General features: G+C 40.2%; 1 protein-coding gene across 5 annotated transcripts; it reads right to left on the bottom strand.

Annotated features, from left to right (window-relative positions):
- Positions 1–211: 211 nt before the first annotated feature.
- On the bottom strand, positions 212–21,050 carry znf532 (zinc finger protein 532). Of its 5 annotated transcripts, none has more exons than XM_053240371.1 (10): positions 15,821–16,309; positions 15,555–15,622; positions 10,307–12,602; positions 9,939–10,120; positions 8,589–8,765; positions 7,164–7,326; positions 6,655–6,969; positions 5,309–5,421; positions 4,478–4,619; positions 212–3,221 (listed from the first exon to the last, which is right to left on the bottom strand). In XM_053240371.1, exons 1-10 carry the CDS (start codon positions 15,908–15,910, stop codon positions 2,724–2,726), a joined length of 4,044 nt encoding a protein of 1,347 aa, XP_053096346.1. In that variant the 5' UTR covers positions 15,911–16,309; the 3' UTR covers positions 212–2,723. The 5 variants fall into 5 exon arrangements, with proteins under 5 accessions (XP_053096346.1, XP_053096345.1, XP_026784895.3 ...); XM_053240370.1 differs by lacking the exon at positions 15,555–15,622 and adding an exon at positions 14,326–15,396; XM_026929094.3 differs by lacking the exons at positions 15,555–15,622; positions 15,821–16,309 and adding an exon at positions 20,441–21,050.
- Positions 21,051–27,507: the final 6,457 nt, after the last annotated feature.

Below are 27,507 nucleotides of genomic sequence, written 5' to 3'. Positions count from 1 at the left end.
CTCATTCATCTGTACTTTGCAGAGTTTGATTAGCAACTTGGGCTTTTAATATAATTACCATTTCTTGGTATGAAAATAATTAACAGTTAAAACTCATAGCTTTGTTTTTGCTGGATAAAGTACTTCAAGTGCCAAGAACCTCAGCGCTTTACTATGTGCACGATAGCAATCTTTGCTATTTGCTGAATAAAAACCCCAGTGTACATCTGAGTTCAGGTTTGTTTTCTGTATTGTTTATTGACAGTAACTATTTTTGTGGGTTTTTTTACACAAACATCGGACAAGTCTACTGAACAGCAGCAAGACAGCCTAAGAAACGACCATCGTAAAACAGCTTCTCTCATGCACAAACAAACGCGTTCTCACAAATGTTCATTTATCCAAAAAAGTAAAAAAAAACCACATAAATACATCCAACCTGTGTCCTGTGTGGAAATTCTGAACAAACATAGCACTGTAATAAAGATTTTTTTATTGTTATTATTTGCTTATACAATATCTCACGTCTCACCAGTTGAAAATGATGAAAAACGTCTTAGCTAACGGCTAACTGCTTTGAAAACATTCCAGTTTCATGTTTATAGACACATTCTTCCATTGAAAGCAAGCAAATTAGGATCACCAGCCGAGTCATCGGAGCAGCGGAGCTAAATTAAATGCCTGTGAATTAGCAGAAAAGGAAATTTGGCAAATATTTTCCTACAGAATTATTTTGGGGAACTGGAAATGAGCCAGATTAGCAGGGCAGAACAGAATTACCTGATTTCTGGGGGTTACATAAGTACTAAAACATACCATAAATGCAGTATTTTGCCCTGCGTCTGTATTTCAACAGTTCCTGATGAAACAATGAAAATTAAGACTAAAGGAAATAAAAGGCAAAAAAACCCAGCATGGTGCTGCTTGATATGAACACAGAAAAAAGCTGTGATATGAAATCTAACTCAGAAACGAGCTCTCAGAAAAGACGGATGCTAAGACACATGGGTTTGATATGGTCCTCTGGCAGTGGCTGAAAGTGCTAAAATATCTGTTATCTGTAGTGTTCCAATCATAAAAAAATCTAAAAAGTCATGGAAGCAAATAAGAATGATGAAATAAAGTAAACAGTTTAGTCCAAAAAAAAAAAAAAAAAAAAGAAAAAACAAATGCAGTCAATCTGAGGAGACATGTTTGGTGTCTGAAGGCTGCTTCTTTAGTTTTTACTAAAAGGCTGCATTCAGAGTATTCAGAGCTGAGTTAAGCGCACAGTGAGGATTTAATACTGAAATACACAGCAGTATTCACACCTCAGAGGTAACTTTACGCAAATACGCAAGAGTTACAAACAGAGCGGACTTCGCCTAAAACACAGGTATGTCTCAGTTACACCTCATTCCGACCTTGTACTTACACACATTTTTCTTGTGTGATATCAGCTCGATAGCCAGCGCCATTGTCTGACAGTTCGAAGTAACCACACTCTGAAATTTACGTTTTGGCTGTAAATACACTCAAAAACAATATGGAATGCCATTTGAAGCCAATATTTAATAGAGAAATATCGAAGGAGAGTTGGAGGAAATGCATCTTAATTAGAGACCAAGCACTAATTTAAAAGAATAAAATTATGAATGAACTTAAAGCTTCTCTATAAGCATATCAGATGAGTGCTTGGTCAGCTTATCCTTCAAACTGTGAATACATTTTCCGTTAACACAAACGGAGGCATCGTTTTATTAATCTGAAAAATAAAAATAGCAAATTAAAAGTGTGATAAAATCACCTACATCCCACACACACATTACGATTTTGAGAAATTTTCCTGCATAAATATTGACGTAACCTTTAGACTCAAGTCACCGACTCTAGCTTGGCATCAGTCCGCACCAGCGTCCGACACGGGCAGGGGGCGTGGCCTAAATTCTGAAGGCTGAATTGTAGGTCAGAAGTGATTCAGATGATAAAACAGACTGATATTTTCTGAAATGTGCAGATGGTGTTTGTGAGGTGAGTGTGATGAGGTTTGCAGATACCAAACATGTCTTTGCTTATTGAATACGTTTGCGGTAAAATTCTATCTAAAACTTCTTTCAAATCTGAATGAACAGCTTAATAAAGGAGCTCGAAATGAATTCCAGCTTAAGCCGAGTGAACAAGTTTGGAACCTGGTGAAGACGACTAGGTTTCCACACATTTGGCTCGCTCGAGAACATAAGGACGAGACGGGTCTAATAGAAAATAAAACTTCTGCCGTATAAAAGATCTATTGGACATCCATACAAACATCTATCATAAAGTGTACAAAATGCGTTTTTCATAGATATTTAAATACACATAATTCCACTTTCAATATATTACATATCCTCAAACACACAAGTGTGCTTATTTATATTTATACATTTCTCATATATATGTGTATTTATATATAAGTCGTATATACGTGAGGCGTACAGAGATGCAGGAGCGAGACGTATAACGTCTCCATGGTCCACCTTCTGTCCACGTTTTCACATTTCTAGGAAAAACAACAACGTATTTTCCCACGTGTGCGTGTATGTGTTTAAGGCGTGTTTTTCTGCACGTCTCCCGTTTTCACATTTCCATAAGAGCCCGGCACTTTTCCTGTTTTTCCACGTTTTTCTAGTTGCGTATCTGAGTCTCTCTGATTATGAAGGTCGGTTCCGTCTCAAACGTGGTTCTTTATTCGTGTTTGAGACAGATATCAGATTTCTGTAAAACTCTCACTTCTCAGCTGCGCTCAGTCTCTTGGATTTGATGAAGGCCATGCCGTGCGTGCGCATGTGTGTGTTTAAAGCCGGCTCCGTGTCGAACGTCTTGCCGCACACCCTGCACTGCGTGTCCGGCACGTTCGGAGCGTTCTCCTGCTGCTCGGCGCTTGGAGGCTCCTTCATCTTGTGCACGATGAAGAGGTGTCGCGCGAGCGAGTGGCGCGACGTGTAGCACAGGCCGCACTCGGAGCACTGGTGTGACGAGCCGTCTGTCTTGTGCGACGGGAGATGCTTCTGGAAAAGCGGCAGCTCGGTGGTGGAGAAGCTGCACACGGCGCATCTGTGAGTCTTTAACACGCTCACCTTCAGCTTCTTCATGGGCTGAGGGCACGAGGAGCCCGTGCGCTCGTGGCTGGGAATCCCCTCACGTCGCTCTTCCTCGTCTTCTTCCTCTTCCTCTTCTTCGGCGTCCTCACCGTCAGAGTTGAGCTTTCGTTTGGGACTGCGTACCTGCTCACACAAACAGGAACATTAGGGTTCGTATTCGACTTCTGCGATTTAAGTCTAAAAGTTACGTTACTATTTATGCAGGGAAAGTTATGCACATTCAGAGTCGGGTTACGCACATACTTAAATCAATTTAAGAAAAATTTCATAAAAAGTCACCACTATATCCATGACATCTCAGAAAAGCGTATTGTGACATAATTGATCACATTATCAATATTATATCATCATATCAGTCCTATAATAAGTCACTCTACAGTATATGATGCAGTTTCTATCCAAATGTTCGTCCATCTTTAATAAAAAGTGGGAGTTGTTTAGGAAATATTTTCAGGACCTGACCACACAGCACATTAGATTGTTCGTTAAAATTTTATTTATCTATCCAGATTTGCCTTTTTTTTAAAAAAGAAAATATTTATCTATGTGTATTCATGTTAAAATACAGTTTAATTTAGTTCTGTGATGTTGTTTTTGGACATTTTCCCTCAAGGCCATTAGTTAGCTGTTAGTTTTTAACTTATTAACGTTAACCTAAATGACGGATGAAGCTGAAGTTTAAACAGGAGCAGTTCTATCTAATCAGTTATAGATGTTTATTTTCTGACTTCTACATTATTGATTCAGAACAAAAACATTTTAGATTCCAAACATTAGTTTTCCAGCACAAAATGAAATGTTACAGAAAAATGTTTGTATGTCAGTAAAGAAAGCAGCAGATTCCATAAGAGACACTTTTCAGATAAAAACATAATGAAGGCTGCTGGGTTTCGCTGCAGAAATAAGAAGCGAGTCGACAGTCAAAGTCTCCAGAAGAACTGTGGCTGCTTCTGCAAGATGCTCAGTAACACTTCCAGCTCATTTCCTTATAAAACTGCACACACTGCACCTCAGATACTGCTTTATTTATTTAAAGCAAAGGATTGTCACCCCATATATTGACTTTGTTTCATTTATTACTGTTTACTGCTCTTTATAGGATTTTTTTAAATGTAGAAACATTTAGTTTCATTATTTTTGAGGCCGCTCTGCTCTACAGTGCTTAAAACTTCTGCACAGTACTTTATATATATATATATATATATATATATATATATATATATATATATATATATATATATATATATACACACACACACACACACTCACACTCCCTCTACTCACTCCAAATACACATTTGTAGAATAAGTCATAAAGGGAAGGTGGTGATGGAAATGCAGGTTTAATGTATCTCATTCCATACAGCTAGTAAAAATCACCTGCTCTTTAACAGTGGACTCCTCCGTGCTGCTGGACTCCACCACTGACTTTCTCTCCGCTTCCTTAATGCCGTGCATCAGCTGGATGTGTTTCTCCAACAGCAGCCTCTTGGTGAAAGTGCGTTTGGAGTCCGGACAGTGACTGAGGGAAGAAAGCGGTGCAGAACCCTCTGATTTGTAAAGTGTGTTACTACAAAACCATATCATAGCTATGCAATTTGCTTTATGATTTGTCTTATGCAAAACCACTTTTTATCCAAATGAAATAAAACCTTGAAACGTTGATGAAACGGCAATTTCTTTCTCCAAAAACCAAATCTACATAAAATTTGACTATTAAAAAAAGAACATTTCACGTCAATGTGTGAAAGAGGTTCAGTTCCGGTAAATGAGATTTCCTGAAGTTCATTTAGCTGAACTTTAAACCTGCAAACTCCTAAATGTTTGTGTGTGAGGCAGTAGAAAACATCTCACAAGAAGACAATGAGCTACAGTCTCTTCTTGCTAAATAAAAATGAGGAATTTTTTTAACATCTAACACATCTCTAAAACATTTATTTTATTTTATTTAATTTGTAATGGTTTTCATAGATTTATTCATCATTTGTCAATCTTTTACATACAGTCTAAAGCACTTTGAGATTTTGGACTTGGAATGAAAAAAGAGCTATATATTAAAAACCTTTATAAAAATCTATCTTATCAGTGGTGGCATTTTTTCCCATCTTTAAAACAGGAATTGCTGAAAAATTAAAACGGGTTACATCTTAATTTTGCCAGCACTCATTTTATTCACACAGACAAGCAACAGGCGGACTCAGTGATACTCACGGACAGGAGTAAACTTTCCGAACGCCTTTATGTTTGATCCGATTGTGTCTGCAGAGACTGTGTGAGGAACTAAACGACTTGTCGCACTGACGACACGGATGTTTCTTCAGTTGCTGCAGAGAGAAAAAGTGAAAAACAGAAAAAGACAGAATCATTTTAAACACTCTGCTGTATGGATTATGCTCAAAAGGACAAATGTACAAAACATTCGAATAATATTTCTCATTAATGTTCACAGTGGGTGTGGCGTTAATCAGCGGCCTACATACAGTTATATAAACACTTGTATAAACACTTGTGAATTTGTTTTTTGTGACAACAATAAACCTTCCCTGCTGTTCAGCCCTCGTCCAGACCGCGCTGGCACTGTAATCACCTCATTGTGCGTTTTCAACTCATCAGCACACACGTCACGACTCGGCTAACCCCAAGGCAAAGTGTGTTATTTCCCTTTAAAGGGCTAATATTATCCTCCTCACAATGTTTCTGCCTAAACTCTTCATTTATGAACCATTATTTCTGCATGGAATCCACTTAACCCCACCTTCAGTGGGAAGAATTGTAGAGAATTGTAGTCACATGTTCCCTCTTATGGTTGTTGATTTCTGATTGTTGCAAATTACACACATCACTCTGAACAGGCTGCTATTGGTCAGTTATTTAACCACGGTGTCAATTCGTGACATGTTTCAGCTAAAAAAATGTAAGCGGTGATGTGGAACTTGAGGACAGTGTGAGGAAATCGCAAATCTAAAAAAAATCAATGTATAGGACATATGGTGAAATTTTCTGTAAGGAGAAACATGTTTATTTAACACTGATGGAAGGAGTCTCCAGTGTCAGCGCTTTGTAACAGTCAGAGGTAAAGCTGTAACTTTAAGTTTTCTGACATCTTCAGGACAGAGGAGTTTACGCTTCTTGTGTTTTCTCAGTAACATGACAAGCTGCATACATTTTTGTCTTATTAACTTTAAGAGAGAGAATAAATAGAGGCTGGTGAGGGAATGACTCATTATTGCTGCTATAACGTAAGTGACACAACATTAAATGTAACTATAAATGGATAAATATATGTTGTGTCATTCATTAATAAATTAAAAATTGGAACTGTTGGAAAATTGCTGGGTTAAAAGAGTTAAAACACTTCAGGGTGGTAACAGTAACTCCGCTTCATCACACCACCCTGTTGTTGATTATGTTCCTATAACAGCATGTTGCAGAGTGTTGAGTTCCTTACCTAGCATTTGATTGGTTACTGGAGGATTTGGTTAGTGAGCTATATGAACAGCTATTGCCAATTAACTTTTATTAGCTTGATGGAACACTGGGTTTCCTCGCTTCATTACCTTCCCATGCTCTCTCTTCATATGAGCGATGAAGACTTCTCTCTGTGTGAAGAGACGATCACACTCCTTACACGTCCAGCCAGGACACGAGGACGACACGGATGACGAGACGGGCTTTTTGTGAATGTCAGTCCCGTTACCGGGTTTCTTCACAGGAGACAGGGGCTTCTTGTCCCCTTTGTCCAGGCTGTTTACAGGACCCAAGTCTTTGCTGTTGGAGTTCGGGGTCAGGGAGTTGATCGGCTTGCTGCTGAGCGGTAGATTAATGCCGAGGTTCGGGGGACCGTCGATGGTCTTCAGCGTCCCGTGTGTTGACTGTAAAGAGAGAACGGAGACACGTGCAGGGTAAGTGTTCTGAAAAATAAACACTACACAGATATGATTACTATATTGGTGGAAATTTGACTACAAATGGTACCAAGCAGGGACGATATCCTGAACACAAAAACAGAGTTACTGATATGCAGAAGGAATTTTTAACACTGCAGCACCTTAATTTCCATCATCACCTTAATATGATCCAGCATGAGCTGCTTTTGGGCGTAGTGCATGGAGCAGTCCGGACATTTGAAGACAGACACTTTCTGACTGGAAAGGTGCTGGTCAAAGTGTGTGTAGAGCAGAATCTGCTGGGTGAAGACTGTATCACACATGGAGCATTTGTAGATCAACCTACAAAAAAACACGAAAAGTTCATTATTTATTGTATTTTTATATTTTACCCATTAAGAGTTACATTTAATGTTCTGGAGCGTCTGTGAAACAAGTTATGTTATAGCAGAAACCTGCATTATAGCAGCTATAAACAGTCGTTCCCTCACCAGCTTCTTTTTTCTCTCTCTCTCAAAGTTAATAAGACCAAAAAAAAAAAAAAAACCACAGCTTGTCATGCTACCAAGAAACCACAAAGAAACTCTTCTGTCCTGAAGATGTTGGAAAACGTAAAGTCAGCGCTGACACTGGAGACTCCTTCCATAAATGCTAAATGCTAGCATCTTATTTTAATCATTTTAGTGGAACTGTCATGAAAGTATTTTATGCCACCAATATTAATACAGTACGATTGTTTTAACGTTAGATCATACCTTAAATGATTAAATAACCAATTCTCTATCCATCTCTGAAATTAACGCCACTACGGTAATATTAGGATGGTAATATTTACGATCACTGCTTACTAATTATATCCTAAAGATAATAATTGAAGACACTCATATCCTGCACTATTTGAGAAAATGATATTAATATGTCTGAAATGTTTTAAAATGACAAACCCATTGCAGAAATGACAACATGTTGAACAAATATAGTTGAACCGGACAGGATATGTCTCAATCACAGCCACATCTGTTATAAAGACGAATATTCCCGTCACTTAACGTGGACAAAAATGGCCGTATTGAAAGACGTTCACTCACATGTGTCATCGAGAGTCAATACACATGTCACGGGTCTTTAATATGGGCTGTTTAGTCGAGGTGTGATTATGTTTCCTGACAGTCACGCTGAAGCACAAAGGAGCCACCTGCTCTTTTCATTAGCGAAAGCTGATTAGTGGAGGAGAAACTGGGTTTGGAAAAAAAAAATCTACAAGCTACTGTGGATAATTCGTTTCTACTCTGTCACTGTTTGGGAAACAAAGCATCACAGGAGGAAGTGGGTGTATAGGAACCGATCTGACTCACTTATTAAATTGCCACGTAAAATCTGTGCTCTATTTATGGAAAAATATTTAAAAATGCTTTGTTAATTTTTAGAAGATTTTTAAAAAATCTGTAATCAGTGCCATTTGATTTAGCAGCTGTGGCAAAATTCACAAGGGCAAATTAGCATTTATATTCTTCTTCTCAAATGAAGTCTTTAGATGATATAGGTAGTGTAAAATCACAATAATGTACAGTACGTACAGTATGTGGAATAAATATAAGACTCACTTAGGCTCTCCGATCTTCACACCCGGGTGCTGAGTGTAGGCGTGGGAGTGAGTGCCCGGAGCAGATTTGAAGGCCATGGGGCAGATAGGGCATTTGTAGAAGATCTCACAGTGGGAGCCCTGGGTATGTGACTTGAGAGCAGCAACATCAGCAAAGATCACGCTACAGTGGACACATCTGAGGATGAACAGAACAAGATAAGGATCGGACCTTATGCCTTCAAATAAATATGACTGCAGCTACATGTCAACGAGACCACCATAACGGTGGTTACATCTGTAATCTGTAATGTCAGAGCTCCAAGCTTGCTGAACAGGGTTGCCAGGTCTGTACGATTTTAAACAAAATAAGTAAGGAATAAGTGATGTGCTTTTATAGGAAAATAATCAACAACAGGGTGGAGTGATGTGGAGATTCCTCTTAGATAATCCCCAGTCCACGAAGTGTTTAATTCCTCTTATACCACAGCAATTTGACAAAAATTCATTTATAGTTACGTTCAATATCATGGAACATTTGTTCCTGTTCTCACTTACGTTACAGCAGCTATAAACAGTCGTTACCTCACCAACCTCTCTTTTTTCTCTTTTTCTCTCACTCTTTTTTTTTTTTTTTTTTTTTTATGAAAAAAAGCTTAAACATCTCTGTCCTGAAGACGTCAGAAAACCTAAAGTTACAGCTTTACCTCTGACTGTTACAAAGTGCTGACACTGGAGACTCCTTCCATAAATGCTGAATAAACACCTCATTACAGAACAATTGTTTGTTTTTTAATCCGTTTATGAGGAGTGTACAAGTCCTTGTGAATGAGCTATTACTACAGAAATGATAACGTATTAGAACGAATGCATCTGTTCTCAACAAAATTAATCAACACCTTCTGACCAATCAGAATCTAGAATTCAACAGCATTACAGTAAAAACTGCTTTTACAATTAAGCAACATTGTGATATTTAAAAGTAATGTCATACAATACATATTTTACATTCTACATGGCCAAAATTGATCATAAATTCTTAGATATATTGTCACTAATAAAAAATACCTGTGAGAATGAATACACTGGATCACTGATTTTAGGCTCTATTTAACCCAAACCCAAACCTATGGACAAAAAAAGAATCTACCCACAGAATGAAGTTAGTAAAAATAAAAGCTCAGACCTGGCTACGCTGCTGCTGATGGTGCAATCATGAGCAGTTAAATGCTTGCTCAGCATCCCTACCTCATAAAAGTGAGCTGTTCAGCAAAATGTACAATAAGAGCAAAAAAAGCTTCTGTCACCAGACAATGATATGAAGTGATGAAATAATGAAGTAATGACCACATGAGCTGATGCGGGGACTGACCGGTAGCCCACTCGGCGCGTGTAGTGCAGGCAGTTCTTGGTGACATGGGATTGGAAATGGACGGAGCGACAGATGGCGCCGCACTCTGGGCAGATGTACGGAGACTTGTGCTGATGGATTCGCTGATGAGAGGCGAAGCTGCACTGGTTTGGCAGCAGCATTTGGCAGATGGTGCAGGTTTTCTGCAGCAGAAGGAGAATAAAAAGAACGTACTGTAAAAGAATATAAGCGCTATACACAGAGATTACATTGTTTTGTTTTCATGTCCTGTGTGTATCATACTGCAAGGCATGCACATTTATTTCAGGCTGACTTTTTAAAAAGCTTCAAAGATCACATAAGAGTGGATCTATAGCGTTCGAACATACTTGTCCACTCGACTCAGCAGCCTGTTGATAGTGCATGGCCAGAGACGACTCTTCTTGAAACACCTCATTACACTCCAAGCACTTGAGATTCGATCGACACACTCGAGAAGCATCTTCATCCAGGGGCATGGCAGCCACTACAGGAGCTGAAGAAGGTGCTGAGATCACTGTTGTTTCACTTTTCCCCTGATTTCCTGCAGAAGAACCGTGAACTGTAGTTGAAATGGGGGCGCTAGAGGTCACCGACGGGGCCAAGATCATCTGATCAGCTGGTATGGGCTTTAAGATAAGGTGGGAACACTGCATGACCACCCCTTTGTCTTTGTGTCCTCTGGCATGGGATAGGAGACTGCACTTGTTGTAAAAGACCAAGTTCTTGGAGCAGTGGTTGCACGTGACTTCAATACGAACACTTCTTCTGTCATAATGTTGAGTTAGACTTTTCTCAAGAGCAAAGGAGTCACCGCACTCGAGGCATTTATAGCCACGGGATGGTAACGAAATACACGCTGAGGAAGGAGGGCAAAGATTGGGAACATACACCGGCACAGGGTTGATGCTGCTCAAGACCTTGTTGAAGGCCTCAACAACTGAACTCTGTGAACTGGCCAGCACTTGCACACGGGACACTTTCTTAGGAGGTTGGCTGGCTATCATGGCTTGTTTGATGGGTTGCTGGGGTTTAGACAGAACCTGGTGGAGCTCGGAGGCTGATGCAGCTTGGGGCAGGAGGTTCAAGTTGGTAAGATGGACAGTCTTTGGCACAAGTTTGGTGTTGGCGAGGCTGGAAGCAGGTACCACAACTGTTTGCTGCTGAATAGCATTGGCAGCTTTGAGGATGGCACTGCTGGCACTTTGAACAGACGCAGCAGGTATGACTGTGGCTTTTACTGTTGTATTGTTGGCCAATTTTAAGTTGATTACCTGGGAACCGGCAGTTTTTACTGCAGACACCGGTAGGAAGGCAGTAGCAACAGGCTTGATGGTCATTTGCTTCGTGACTTCAATGGTTGAACCTCCAGAAGTCGCTACCACAGTGGTAGGGAGTGCTGTTCGGGTAGGAGATGACAAAACAGAGTTTGATGTGGGGGAAGACAAGAAGGAAGATACCACAATGGATCCGGAGTCGATACCCTTCTTCAGACCTTCAGGGTCAAACTCTGGCAGCACCCTGGTGACAGTCCTCTTGATCTGGCCTGAAGATGTCTTGATGGTTTTAATGCGCACTTTAGGAATGACAGGGGTGGATCCCGCAGGGGATGATGGAGACCCTTTGCTGCTGTTCTCGCTGGAAACACTACAAGGACTCTCGGGCTGTTTAGAAAGCATTTTCTTGGCAAGCTCCAGGGCTGACTCTTGCTCTGGGATCTTTTCTGTTGCCTTTGGACTCTCCTTAGCCTCTTTTGGAGAGTCCTGTTTATTAACAGTGGGTTCAGCAGCTGTCAAGTCTGTGCTGGCCTTTTTTGCACTAAGAGCAGCAATAGCAGCAATGCAGGATGAGAGCTTGGCAGATGATTTAGCCTTGGCTTGAGACAGGTTGGTAATACTCAACCCAACAACTGGCTCCCGTGCTTCTTTTCCGTCTTGGCCATTGAGTACCTCTTTGAGATGGTCCTCTGTTTTTCTCAGTTTTGGAGGATCATAGGCATTTGGGTTTCCTAAAGTACCATTGGTATTAGTGTTTTCAGTTTTCGAATGGCTATAATTGCCATTAGTTCCCATCTTAGATGGACCATTGCCTGAAAGGTTAGAAGAAAGCTCCTCTCGCTTAGAGCTAAGTCCTGTAAGAGGATTTGGTCTGAAACAAGGTAAATTGTTTTGCCTGTCCAAAGGGTCATCTACTTCAATCTTGTCATCATCATCAAACTCATCGGCACTGGAAATGGGACTGAACTGGTTATACCTGGAGCCAGTCACTTCTGTTCCATGATTTCCACCTTTTTGAAGCTTGTCACCATCTTTGCTAAACCGGTTGTTAGGCGACATGGCCATGAACCCGTTGTGCATTCCGTTTCCAACTGAGGAATGGATATCTTTGTCTGAAAGTGAGTGATCGTTGGCGTCAATGTTTCGAACATTCTTGACAATGACGCTCACTCCGACATCTTGCATCGAGGGAACGTGGGAGTCCTCATCATGGTGGACGTTTTGTTTGAGCTGTCCCTCGTGGTCATCATGGCCGGATTCGATAGCGGCCTTGGGGTCGACCATATCAGGAATGTCAAAGGCCGCAAGTAGATCATCAAAGTCCGGGGTTTTCATGTCGCCCATGGTCTTATGAAAATGAGCTAAAACCCTTTTGAAAGAAAAAGAGATAAAGAATAAATATAATGTTAATTTGGCATCAAAACAATTACATCCTGCCTTAAATTATACATCACCTTAAAAGACACTTGAATTATAAATGGACACTTTCCCTAGAGAACCACACACGGTGCAGCAGCCCATTAAAATTATATATAACAGGTAATTTATCATATTTTGAAAAATAACAGTTTTTACTGTAAAGTAGTATTTTTACCACACAAAATAAGACAGCATTTAGCCATCATGTTCAAATTTACTTTGATGGAAAACTTTATTATGTGGAATTACAGATAATCTTTCCAGCTGAACATGAAAAGCACTGCCTCTTTGCTTCTGTCGAATGTTTTGCATGAGGTTTAATGTTCTGGAAATACTTAAGGCTGCCTTTCCTTTGAAATTATGTATAAATCTACAGCTGTCCATGAACTCCCAGGAATTATAAAGGAAACGTGACTGCAATCAGAACACCACCTGCATTAGCTTTGGGCTTTTGATGTATTGCGTGCTACTATGTATTGTACCACAGCGTTGTTGAATTCTGGATTGTGATTGGTCAGAAGGCGTTGATTAATGGAAGGATTTATGGAAGAAGTCTCCAGTTTCAGTGCATTGTATCGTCAGAGGTAAAGCTGTAACATTTCCGATATCTTCAGGACAGAGGAGTTTACGCTTTGAGGTATCTTGGGAAATGTGACAAGCTTTTTTTTTGTCTTATTAACTTCAAGAAAGTGAAAAAAGAGAGGCTGGTAAGGGAACGACTGTTTATCGCTGCTATAACGTAAGTGACAACAGGAACTAACTTGTTTTGTGGACATTCCTTGACATTAAACTTAACTATAAAAGGATTATTGGAAAATTGCTATTTTAGATAGAAGAGGAATTAAACATTTTGTGCACTGGGGGCTGTTGTAGAAAAACAATTGACCACTTTGGGGTGGTAACAGTAACTCATCATACCACCCTGTCGTTGATTATTTTCCGATCACAGCATGATGCAAAGTGGTTTTTTGTCAGCTAAAATTGAATAATTGCGACAGGCATAGCCTACTGTAACCAATAATCTACACATCAAGACATCTCGTCGCTAAATAATAAGTACCTTTTATTAATGTAGCATAAATTAACCTAGATAGATGAAACTGGTTTAATCTGGTTTAACTGAATGATCTTCATGTATCGTGGAAAATTAAGATACATTGAGGAACGCAAGCAGATTTGGCCAAACATCCTCCATAACAGTGCTGTGATACGAAATATGTCATGTTATGGAGAAAAGATCAAATCCAGAAAGATGAGGATGGGCTAGTCAGGTTAGCCACCAGTGCTAACCCCACTGCTGCCTGTATTCTAGTGGTTGAGCTCACTGCAGCCAGCCTGTCCTCCATTACTGTTATTAACATCTGCACGCTCTGCACAGGCAGGGCCAAAATGGCCTTCTCCCTCCTCCTCCTCCTTCTCCTTTGCCTTCTCCTCCATACACACATTCATCCACACTCACAAACACATTACAAAAACAGCAAAAAAGGGAGGTTATGATGGAGAAAAAGGAAAAAGGCTTAAAACAAGGCCTCAAAATAAGCCAGCAAGCAAAGCTACCATGAAAATCAGATGCCTCAGATCACATAAAGCAACACAACCTGATAAATTCAGTCAGGGATCCTGACAAACACACACACAGAGTAGTGAAAGCATGCAAATGAAGCACTCCTCACCCTCGCTTCCGACCATTTTTACTGCAAAACAACCTCCTTTCATCCTTCTTTCCTTCCTTCCTCCCCCTCAAACACACCACTCTCTCACCCTCTGCCACCACCAAATACCTCCCTCCCTCCTTCCCTCCTTTCTTCCTTCCTTCCTTCCTTTCTCGCTCTCTCTCCACTGAAAAAATCCCACTTTCCCTCGCAGCACTCATGGGTCACATTACGCCTGACAAACAGCAGCTCGGCCCGGGCAGCCACACTGATTGTGATATCGTGACCCAAAAAAAAGCTGCTAACGTGTGACTTTTCCCTCCTCCATCATGGCTGCTCGTGCTATCCGGCCCTGTCTCGAACATGCAGGAACCTGCGATGAGAAGGAGTACGGTATGAAACCCTGACATGACCCTGGTAACATGCACTCAGGCTTCTTTTGCTCCCTATTTTCTTTTTTAAAGCCTTGCTATCTGCCCTGTAGCACAGTGACTGCATTGTTCCTCATCTGCCTCAAACCGGTTTCAACCGGTTCCGGTCCCCTCACATAATGTGTGTGCTGCAGTGCAGCCTCGCAGGACACACACACACTCACACACACTCACACACACTCACACACACACACACACACACACATTTCCGTCAGAACTGGAACATTCCTGTCAAGATAGTCATGTTAGGTCAGATTTTTTTTATTGCCAGAAACCGTGATGTCATGAAACATCGAGTGTCGATGATCCTGGTGTGACCTGTAGATAGGATTACACACAATTACTGAAAATAAATGCTGAAATACAAGCAAATGCATCTCAAAGTCATTCCTGACGTCATCTACGTTAAACATGGATGAAGTTTTCATGGCCCGAGACCTCGAGTGCTCCTCTGAAGAAAGGACTAGGCCTGAAAAACAGACGTGAACGCTCGTGGACAGTGAACATGCACGCGCCAGGCTCGGGAATGGGTTTATATGGATGGATGGATGGCGTTAAGATGGAAATGGAAGCCGAAAAGAAGCCAGAAACGACGAGCATCGTGCACTGTCTCTCTCTCTCTCTGTGTCTCTCTCTCTCTCTTTCTCTCCCTGTGTGTTTCCTGAGAAAAGAAAAAAAGCAGATGAAGGAGGAGTAGTAAACAGTAAACACGGCTCGGTACCTGGCCTCGTTTTTGATTCTTGCCTCTCCGTTTCTACCCCATTCTGCAGCACTGGTTTTGCTCTTCCGTTTTCCTGCTCTACCTCCCCCCTCACTCACTCTCTCACTCTCTCCAGTTCATGCTCCTCTCCCTTTATCCAACGTCCCTGCTTCCTCTCCTTCCTCGTCTTCTCCCAGAAAGAAAGAGAGAGAAAGAGAAAGAGAGAGGGGGATTTCTGTCAATTAAAATCAGCTGTCTTGTCCTGGGCAACCCAAGCACCCTGTCTTCTCTAACTGAGGGAGAGAAAACAAAAGGCCATAAACACACACGCACACACACACACACACACACACACCAATGCAAACATGCATGAACCGGTGCCTACCCTAAATCTCTTTGCTCCCTCGTCTACTGGGAATCTTCCATGATTCCAAAATCCATGCAAACGCTGCATCTCGATCCATCCAGGCCCCATTCTGTTTCTGTGTGTGTGTGTTCAGTATATTCAGTGTGTATGTATGTGTTTTATTATTTTGTTTTTTATTTCTTCTCTTCCTCCTGTCCTGTGGGTCACCCTGTGTCTTCGCAGATGCAAAGGAAAAAGGGGGCAGTGTTCGACAGGCAGCTCTGGCCTTTTGTCTACGTGTGTGTGTGTGTGTGTGTGTGTGTGTGGTGTGTGTGTGTGTCAGAAGAGACAGTACTGGCTTGCAAACGCAACCAGCTGCGGAAGCCAGAGAGCTGGGGGGCGAGAGGAGAGGTTGGAAATAAACAAAAAAAGAACGAAAGGATTAGAAAACGGGATCTTGTGTACCTTCAGAGGAATAAAAAAAAGAACAAAGGCCCATCATCATGGTGACTGGGGAGCTGCGACGGCTCTGCAGGGGTGGTGTGTGTGTATGTGTGTGTGTGTGTGTGTGTGTGTGTGTAATCAGGGCCTGGTCTTGAGACTTACCGAGCTGCTGGGTAATAATATATAATCACACATCAATCATTATAGCTGGAGATTTTTGTGTATGGTGAGTCAGAGGCCAAATAAAATATTAAATGATGACGATGATGGATTGAAAAGGCAAACACACCAGGACAAATTTCAGTGACGTTTAAGGAAAAGTATACAGCAATATATCCTAAGAGTGGAAAGAGTAATAATATATTTTCTTTTTTTATTGCTGCTATCTATATTGTTGCTATCATCTATACTCCTACAAACACTGAACAATTGCATGTGTGGTGTCGTCATGCTATAAAATTAAAAGTGCATCGTAACGAGGAGTTGATTGGATATTAGGACATTTTATTTTCTATCTTTATTATTACACTATGTGGCTAAAAGTTTGTGGACACTTGATCATCACATCCATATGTGTTTCTTCCCCAAACTGTTGCCACAAAGTTGGAAGCACACAATTGTATAGAACATCTCTGTGTGCTGTAGCATTACAGTTTCCCTTCACTGGAACTGAGAAGCTCAAACCTGCTCCAGCATGACAATGCCCCTGTGCACAAAGCGAGCTCCATGAAGACATGGTGTGAGAAGATTGGAGTGGAAGAGCTCGACTGTCCTGCACAGAGCCCTGACCTCAACCCCACTGAACACCTTTGGGATGAACTGGAACACCGACTGAACCCCAGACCTCCTCGACATCCCAACATCAGCTCCTGACCTCACTAATGCTCTTGTAGCTGAATGAACACAAATCCCCACAGCCACGCTCCAACATCTAGTGGAAAGCTTCCCAGAAGAGTGGAGCTTATTATAACAGCAAATAGGAGAATAAATCTGGAAGGAGACGTTCAACAATCACATACGAGTGTGATGTTCACGTGTACACATACTTCTTGCCCGTCCTTCTTAGTTTCTTACATTATTGATTAGCGAATCTCAGTCGGACAGAAGAGATAGAAAGCCGTGTGATCTACCGTCAGGTGACTTGTTTTGACTTTTCCTATAAGCGCTTGTTGTTGGAGGCGTGGCCATGCAAATTGTGCTTGATCATTAGGAGACCATATACCAGATTGCACTTGATCACATGACCATATACATATGTATGGTTTCTGTACCTGTGCTAAGAACTCAATAACTTACAAAACACCTTCAGAACGTCGCTGACGTGACACATCTTTTTAAACATTGTCTAGATTCATAGCTCTGCTATTTAAACTCGGACTTGGAAAAAAAGTTAACTCTTCCTGGAGTATCTTTATCCTGAAAACAAAGTTCAAAACCTTTTTCACACAGGATAAAATGCAATCTTTACCAACACGTCCATTCTGACAGGACCTACAGTATATTTACTATATTACCTGGGTTATTTCTACAGGTTATTTTATACTAGGGAAAAATACGCTGTAATCTTCCCAGACAGATCGTATATAAAAAAAAAATGACTGACATGACGGATTCGGACGAGACTAAGATCCCACAGATACCCTGAGAAAAATTACATTACCCCACCTCTACATGTCCAACTAATCCTGTCCAAATAGGGCTAAAGCTTTTCACAGATTTACATTCCTCACTCTTGTAGCTGCACACCTTTCCCATTAGTTTCAGTGTAGTTACTAAATCTTTCAGAGTTACAGAATGTGACTTACAATTTAAAAAAAAAAAAAACCCTGAATATAAGAAGTTAACTTGGATCCAATGGAACATACCTCGTTGCTAATATTTGCATATGAATGCATCAATTCAACACATGCTCAGTATCTGATTCACTGCTGTGTTTCTACACGTGAGCACGTGTGGTGATGCAAAGGCTGCCCATTTTTTTCACTTGTTAATCGTTATCATGATACTGTAATATTAGTCTATTACACAAGCATGCAGCATGCAATTGAGCACTCTAACACTCGATATTGTATTTTTTAAACATTCTGGCCTTCTAGAGGTTCTAGATAACTTTCTTGTGGTTGCGCTGATAAACTAAGACATTGCCATAATCCAAAATAAATAGATAAAAGAACACAGATCAGTCTGTAACCAGAACACATCACGGATTCGGCAGTTTGTTTTACTTTATCCATGTTGCAATATGATTTGGAATATGATGTCAGTGTGCTATTTTGGTTCATATCAGATCAGTATGAGGCATCAGCTGACACTCAGAGCTCTCATATCACTCTTATCTTTCAGACAGCAGCCAAGCCGAGGACAAGCACTCAGATTAAACTCTGACCTCTAACCCTGTGATGACTTTTCCACTTCTAAACTTTAACCTCTAACACACAGAGCTCTGATTTTCAGAGCCTTTGAACTTTGTGTTAAAATGTGAAACATCTAAGTGTGTTAGGGAAAGCAGAGTGGAGCTGCACATCATCAACACTCGAGGCAGTAAATCATCATGAAATAATGTGCTTTTCCTGGACTCTTAGTCACAAGGATAAAAAATAGCATCCAAAAAAAGTCTGTGTGTTTGCATCACTATCTCTAGTGAAGTCTCTCAAGCTGCGTTCATAAACGTTTGGAGGATGTTTTTTCAATATGTGGTGGTATGAAGAAAGAAAAATTGACTTTTCTGTGTATCATATAACAGTTAGTATGTTCAATATGATGATATAATATTGATGATCATGATAAATTATGTCACAATTAAACCATATGCCTTAAAGTACATGTTTTTGCCATATTGTTTATACGTATAATACAGACAATGGCCCTGAAATGTCATCTCTGCCTCAGCTGTTTCAAGACTAGAAGAATCTTAAGAAAAATCACCAAACCTTCTTTTCCCACAGGATATAAGGGAATCTTTGGGATGTAAATTACCTGGGGTTTTTCTAGAGTTTCATTGATATACTGGTAATAATTATATCACCCTACATTCCCCATGTCACACAAATCCTGTTTAAATACATCAGCTTCAGCTGTTTCAAGATGCACTTTCTTCAAAAAAAAAAAAATCATGAATCCACTTTTCCCATGAGATATAATGAAATCTTTATCAGCAAGTCAGTTCAGAGAGGATATATGTACTTTATGTTACCTGTTTTAATTTCTACACAGTGTTTTGTTTTATAGTAAGTAAAAGACGGCGTAACCAGAAAATTTCCAGAGATAAATCCAGAGATTAGAATAATTACATTATAATAAAGCTTACATAAACCTCTGAAGTTTTAAGATGTACTTTCTTTACTACATGTACTCCCTACTCCTTTCTTTACTTCTTTACTACAACACTTTTCCCACAGGATATAACATAATCTTTACTAACGCATCAGTTCAAATGGGATATATTACTAACATATTACCTAATATATATTACTAATATATTATTAAGTCTGTTCTTTTATAGAAGGTAAAAAGATGGCACAATCTTTCCACACCTGGAAATGCTGTTTATAAAAATGCTCAGCGTAACAGATTTGGACAGGACTAAAATTTTCACAAGTACACCACTAATAAATACCCCACCTTCCTGTGTAAAAGTAACCCCATCCAAATAGGGCTAAAGACAGACAAAAATGACGGACATGATGAACAGGACTAGATTTCCACAGATACTCCAGTAAAGATTATACTACTCTACATCACCTCTCCATGTAAAACTAATGCTGTCAGAATAGAGCTCACTTCAGCCTCGGCTCTTTTGACACGTACATTCTTACAGAGCTCTTTTTTATTTTATAATAAATACACATGAGCATGAATTGACTTTCTGAAATGTCAATAAATCCGCTGCAGATGTGATCACAACCTAAACACAGACCGCAGACACCCGAGATCCCTCAGCCAATCAAAAGCGTGTAACCTCTAACCTCCACTGAACGAACGAATGAAGGAATGAATCCATTCACTCAGTAGACTAATGGCCAATCTGATTCTAAAGCTGAAATGCATGATGTAACAGGAATAGGCACTATCAATTAAACCCATGCAGGGTTTGTGTGTGTCTAATACGGCGCAAGCACAATCTATTATGTAATCTCAGGCCTTGTGTAACTTCACAATGAAACATCTGATTTATAAAAAATTCAAAGAGCAAACAGGAGACAGACGGTGACCTACCTGAGCGCTACTGTAAAGCAGGGCTTTTTGTTCAGATGGGAGAATTCTCTTCCTTAGATGGGAAGCAGAAAAGATAAATGGCTGTGGCAAGAAGGCCAGCCATGATTCCTGCTGCACCATTCATCACCACAGCAGGATTAAATGAGGTGCATGAAAGATAAAAGGAGGGGAAGGATTAAAAAAAAAAACAACTATCAGTGCATTTCATGCAACAAAAGCCAAAATGCAATTTAAAGGAAATAAAAAGGCTTTGATGATGGACACATTTTGCTTTCTCATTCTGAAAGGCATTGGGAGACACTGAAAGAGAGGATGCTGCTGATGCTGCTGCTGCTGCCCACCCCCAGCATGTTCCAGCAGTCACGTGACTCCCTGTGTGTCCTATTGATCAGTCTTTCGCGTTAAAAAAAAAACTAAAAATACTCCTCCACTTAAAGTTTTCCTACACAAGCGCTGCTAATCCACGCAAAACAAAGGCTCCTTGTGTGTACACAGAGACTTATTGCATGATTTTATTCACTAGGGTCAGAAAAATATTCCCATTTCACAGCAGCGGTCCCAAAGGGGGTTACCCATAATCCCTTTCGCGCCGCATTTCAGCATGACACGTTAAAAAACATTATATTAACAAATAAATTGCGTTTCATTTTATTTAAGGTTGATTTATAGACTGTAATATGAATCCTGCTCGGAAAATGTCCTAACTTTGTATTTATACTGCAATAAAAACGCTAAAAATAAAATCCGACTTGATTCGGGTATAGTACAAGAAATTAAAATGCTATTAAACATTTTATACAATAAATTAATATATTTAATTTGTTTTAATCAACGCATTTTTGTTATAATATATTGCACTTACCCATGAGCCCCCGCGGTGAACAGTCTGCAGCTGACCGGAAGCGAGTGACGAACCCGGAAGTACCGTTAACCCGTTTGTTTACAAAAATTGTTTTTGTTCGTATTTTTAAAGGCGAAATTATTTTTGATCGCTATATAAAAAACTAACACGATGTTAAAGGTCTTATATCTATGTTAGGCTTCTGATTTTGTTGACCGTTTTTTCAGTTTTTCCAGTTCTTTACAGCTCCACCATGTTCTCCATACGCACCCTACTCCCTATTCCCCATTCCCTACTCCCTATTCCCTGTTCCCCATTCCCTACTCCCTATTCCCCATTCCCTACTCCCTATTCCCTGTTCCCCATTCCCTACTCCCTATTCCCTGTTCCCCATTCCCTACTCCCTATTCCCCATTCCCTACTCCCTGTTCCCTATTCCCCATTCCCTACTCCCTGTTCCCTGTTCCCCATTCCCTACTCCCTATTCCCCATTCCCTACTCCCTATTCCCTGTTCCCCATTCCCTACTCACTATTCCCCATTCCCTACTCCCTATTCCCCATTCCCTACTCCCTGTTCCCCATTCCCCATTCCCTACTCTCTGTTCCCCATTCCCTACTCCCTATTCCCTATTCCCCATTCCCTACTCCCTGTTCCCTATTCCCCATTCCCTACTCCCTGTTCCCCATTCCCTACTCCCTATTCCTTACTCCCTGTTCCCTATTCCCCATTCCCTACTCCCTGTTCCCCATTCTCTACTCCCTGTTCCCCATTCCCTACTCCCTGTTCTCTACTCCTTGTTCCCATTTTCCCTACTCTCTACACCCTGCTCCCTATTCTCTACTCCCTATTCCCTACTCCTTATACCCTACACCCTATTCCCTACTCCCTGTTCCCTACTCCCTACTCCTTATACTCTACTACCTATTCCCTACTCCCTATTCCCTACTCCCTAAAAATGTACTTCTCTAGGGTACATCAGCAGACCCCTTCCCTACTGCAGTGAAGTCCTTCCTGAGACTGCAGTAATTTTCCATAATATAAAATACAAAATACAATCACCTCACACACTTAAAACTATAACAGTACCATAGCCCTATTTGTGCTAATAAATAAATAAATAAATAAATATCTCTTTGAAATATAAAATATTAATTTTTGTTGAATTTTTAACTTAAAAAAAAAAGTAGGCATAGATCTAAAAAAAGATCTGAAAGAGTAAACACAAGCCATGAGAAAATCAATGAATATTAAATGTCTGGAATTTTATTAGAACATGTTTAATGATGATGGGAATCATTTATAGGTACTATATAGTTATTATGGTCCTGAGTCTAATCGACTGGTCACATGAATGGATTTAATCTGATGCCAGGCCTTTGAGAAACAATTAATATGTTTCTAATAAATGTCTTCATTTACTAATCTAATTCTCAGTAATTTAACACAATCTTAATCTAACTCCAAGTTTAATAAACCAGTTCATATGATCAGTAAAGTCTCTCTCTCTCTCTCTCTCTCTCTCTCTCTCTCTCTCTCTCTGTGTGTGTGTGTGTGTGTGTGTGTGTACAATTCAGGTATAATTGTACTGGCTACAATCAATCAATCAGTCAATCAATCAATCAATCAATAAGTATGATAATATGCATTTGCATCATGTCCTTAATAATTGAACACTTGCATTATTCTTCATAAAAATAATCAGAGATGTGATCTTAAGGGAGTTTTTGATCTTTTTTTTCTTCTTTCCTTTTTCTCTAAACCCCTCCTGCAGCAAACAGATCTAATAGATATATAGTTTGTGGCATGGCTAGCTATAAAATCACCCATAAGGCCTCACATCCAGCTCACTGTGTGCTAGTTGTAGTTACTGAAAATATAAACCAGGAATTTGTCAGTGACAATTTGACGGAGACAAAATATGTTATTTAAGAATTTTTCCCCCAAAATAGTGTCAGTCTTATAATCTGAGTGCTTTACGCAAGAAGGCAGGTTTCTGACAGGATTCCTAGTGACACTTAACCTTGGGCACATCCTACGCAGTGTCCTCAGATTTGCATCCACCATCTTTTAATGCCTGACCTTTTCATCTTTAATATAAGTTTTCCTCTGTAATGTGGAGGCTCTGAGGCCTGGCTGTGTGCTGCTCTCATTTCAGCCCCAGATTCACATTAATATCACGCTCACGTTAATGCCTCATTCAGCAGTGCACTGCAGATCGTTTCGAAAGTTCATCCTAGTAACACCTGTGCCTTTTCAGACTGTGTGTGCAGTGAGGAATACTCCTGTGTAATAAGGTCTTCACTTGCTCGTTTAATCCAATTAATATTCATTTCATTTGTGTGTTTTGGAACTAAAAGAAAACCCCAAACCTCCATGATATAATCTTCTCAGCATGTTACTGCCACATTACAACACGAACCTGTGAGCAGTAATTTATAAAAACACCTCTTACTGATGCTTTAAATGGAAATCACTTGGTTTAGGCTCTGATTATGATAAACATCTACAGACACAGCATTGAAACGACAATGAAATGTGATTGTAGTGCTGTTTGTATAACCAGAGTAATTAAATATCAGTTGATTAAACTATATAAGGATCACAAACAAGAAGAATACAAATAGTTTAATGCATAAGACTTGCAACAAGCTATAATTTAAAATAAAGACTGCCCTCTAGTGGAGAAAACAGATATCACCTTAAATGCACTTGGAGCAAGTCAGTGTTTAGTTGGAAGAAAGGAAGGAAAGAAGGAAGAAAGAAGGAAAGAAAGAACAAAAGAAAGAAAGAAAGCTACAACATATATGTAACTATGAATGAGCAAAAAGTCTGATGTGTTGTTCTTTAATAAGTTAAAAAAGTGTGTGTGTGTGTGTGTGTGTGTGTGAGATTTTTAGTTACAGAAAAGACTGTGCCTTTGAAGAATCCCCAACCTTCTCATGCCAAAGGTTACCTGCTGCTCCTGACAGGTTTGTGTGTGCGTGTGTGTGTGTGTGTGTGTGTGTGTGTGTGTGTGCGTGTGTGTCCGTGAGTCTCTGTGAGTTATCATTAAGTGACACTGATGGGATCACCTGAGGATAAATCAGGAGTGTGTGTCGAGGCTTCAGGGATGAATGGTCACCTAATTCACTGCTTTTGTCTGTGGGTTTGTTTTTCCATCAGCTCCACTCCAACTTCCCCGAAGTGCGCCGTGAGGACAATAGGGATATTTCTGTGACTTATCCGAGTGTGTGATATTCTTTCATCAACCTGAGCGACAGTGTTTGCCCTCTGTGATTCAATTCGCTTCTTCGTCTGTCACACTATTGTTTTCAAGCTGAGTGAAAGACGGGAGAATCCTAGCAACATAAACACTCTGACACTCTGAGCTGATAGCAGTGATGGAAACCCACCATATAGCTAATATTACTGAGGCATAAGACCAGGGGTTTCCCAAAGTTTCAGGCAAGTGGACATTATCAATTTTCTGTGACTCCAAGCCTTCATCAGCTTACATTAAAGACAGTAAAGTACTAGATATACAGTACTGTGCAAAAGTCTTAGGCACATGTGAAGAAATGCTCTAGAGCAAAGACGCCTTCAAAAATAATGAAATTAAATGTTTCTACACTAAAAAGAAATACAATAAAGAGCAGTAAACAGTAATAAAGTCAATATTTGTGTGACGACCCTTTACTTAGTAGTCTCGGGTACAATTTGTGCAGTTTTATAATGAAAATATCTGGTAAGTGTTACTGAGCATCTTGCAGAAGCAGCCACAGTTCTTCTGGAGACTTTGACTGTCGACTCGCTTCTTATTTCTGCAGCGAAACCCAGCAGCCTTCATTATGTTTTTATCTGAAAAGTGTCTCTTATGGAATCTGCTGCTTTCTTTTCTGACATACAAACATTTTTCTGGAACATTTCATTTTGTGCTGGAAAACTAATGTTTGGAATCTAAAATGTTTTTGGACTGAATCAGTAATGTAGAAGTCATAAAATTAAAAATCTATACGAAAGTTTGTATTAAAAAAATAGGGTGCCAAGACTTTTCAGACCTGTAAATCCATACACAATAAAAATTTTGGGAGTTTTGTTTTCTTCACTTCTGTTGTTCCACTGAGTCAGAGTCACTCGATGTTGTTGAGGGAGTAGCAGAGGGAGATGGACAGAGAAATCTGTCCATTTTTATCACTGAACTCCTACGCTAGTGCAGTGTGTCCAGAAAGTGAAAATGACCAAAACATCACAGGGCTGTAGTCAGGACCACCAGTGTCAAGTCCAAGACCAGGACTAGGTGAGATCGAATCGAGTTTTATTGGGGTTGATACCAAGATCGAGACCAAAAACCATCAAGGCCAAGGCTTTACCTCAGCTAGTCAGCTTCATTCGTGGATTGTGACATGGATTAGGCAGTTTTCTAGAAGAATTCATTACTTCTTGGCAAATTTTGTGAATGCAAAAAAAAGAAAAGACAGCACAAACATTATTTTTACAAATGCTAACCAAGACTAAGACCTTGATTAAGGAGTACAAGATCAAATACAAACTCTAATCCAAGACCTACAGCCTTTAATCACATACAGTCTTCAGTAAAATGTGATGTTTTATGGCAAAATTGGCCGTGCTGTCTGGGTGGGAGGGGCATACTCTCTCTGTTAATTACAGTGACACTAGCCAATCATGTGCGTCTGTGAGCTCAGGTATGTGGAAGAGGGCAGATAGTATTTTCTTCTGCTGCCCTCTGACGCAGCAGATGCAGCACCTCGAGAACATGCAGTTGGTTTGCTTCATGTGTCTCAGAGGAAGCACATGTTAACCTTCACCCTCCCTGGTGTCAGGGATTGGAGTCGGATGCAACCTGACCCCTGGTTTGGGAATACCTGGATTAGGTATATATTATAACGGTGTATTATCTTGTGATTTCACTTTTCACTGTTTTCTGGATGATGAGTTTTAAGGTTTGGAGATATAAAAGAGCGCAAGATGTTAGGAGAACCTTAAATGTTTCCACTATAACCTTAAAGTATTATATTCTCATTTGTGTTTCTGAAAGGCCCGTCCTTACAGAGAAATCACATTCAGACATACACACATACACATCACACGTGCCACCAACTCTCAATTAGATTAAGGTCTGGGGTTTTTCTGGGTCACTCTAACACATCCACTGTAGCTGTGGTGGTACATTTAGGGTCATGGTCCTGTTGGAAGATGAAGCTAAGCCCCCAGTTTCAAGTCTCTTGCAGACTGGAACAGATTTTTCTTCTAGGAATGCCCAGTATTTGGCTTAAACCATCACACCTTCAACCCTGACCAGTTTCCCAGTCCCTGCTGATTAAACGCATCCCCACAACATGATGCTACCACCACCGTGCTTCACAGTGAGGATGCTGTTCTCAGGGTGATGTTGGGTTTCTGGCCACTTTGTGTCCCAAGGTGTACATTTTTTTGGTCAGTTGTGGTCTCATCAGACCAGAGAACCTTTCCACACATGCATTTTCCCAAACTTCTCCATAAAGCCTGGCTTTGTGGATTACCAGGGCTATGGTTATGGATCTCTCCAGCTTCTTCATGGTTGTCCTTGCTCTCTTGGTTGCTTCTATGGCTAAGATCCTCTTTACACATTCAATGACTTTTGATGGACGGCTTCCTCTTGTCACAGTTGTGCCATATTCTTTCCATTCTTTTAAAAAATGGATTTAATGACACTTCACAGGACATTTAAAGTCTGGGATAAATTTTTTATATACAGTGTCCAAATAATACCTTTCCAGAACAAGTCCTGGACTTGTTTTGATCACTCCTTGGTCTTTTTATGATGATGTGTGTTTAGGTAACAAACTGTGGGTTCTTTGAGGAACAGGTGTATTTATACCGTGATCATGTGACACTTTAATTACACACAGAATGACTCCATTTAACTAATTATGTGACTTTTGGTGGTGACTAGGAAAGAAGGAAATTAGGACATTGTGACATTGGCAAGAAAGGAACAAGAAAACAAGCAAGCGCTTGTAAAACCAAGAAAGAAGGAAATTGTGAACACAAGAAAAACAAGAAAACAAAAAAATAAGGGACACTGGAAAGGGAACAGTGATAAATTTTGTAGATTGTGGAATGAAAAACCTGAAAAACCTGAACATGTATCAGTTCCATCAGTATAAAAGGTTCTTTGGTCATCAGGGTGATGGTGGGGGTTTGATGGCAGAGGGATGGGTGGCGGGGGCAGGACTGGCCTTGAT

The sequence above is a fragment of the Pangasianodon hypophthalmus genome, chromosome 15 (assembly GCF_027358585.1).
Source record: "Pangasianodon hypophthalmus isolate fPanHyp1 chromosome 15, fPanHyp1.pri, whole genome shotgun sequence".
Lineage (NCBI taxonomy): Eukaryota > Metazoa > Chordata > Actinopteri > Siluriformes > Pangasiidae > Pangasianodon > Pangasianodon hypophthalmus.
Note: the sequence above shows the minus strand (reverse complement) of the source record. Positions and strands in the feature narration are given on the sequence as shown.

Coding starts and splice junctions, on each gene's coding strand:
- znf532 (XM_053240370.1), bottom strand. CDS start 14,525: ATGAGTGCTGCGAGGGAAAGTGGGATTTTTTCAGTGGAGAGAGAGCGA. Junction 10,121..10,306: donor CTGCTGAGTCGAGTGGACAA/GTATGTTCGAAC, acceptor CTTCTGCTGCAG/AAAACCTGCACCATCTGCCA. Junction 6,970..7,163: donor TCATGCTGGATCATATTAAG/GTGATGATGGAA, acceptor CTCTCTTTACAG/TCAACACACGGGACGCTGAA.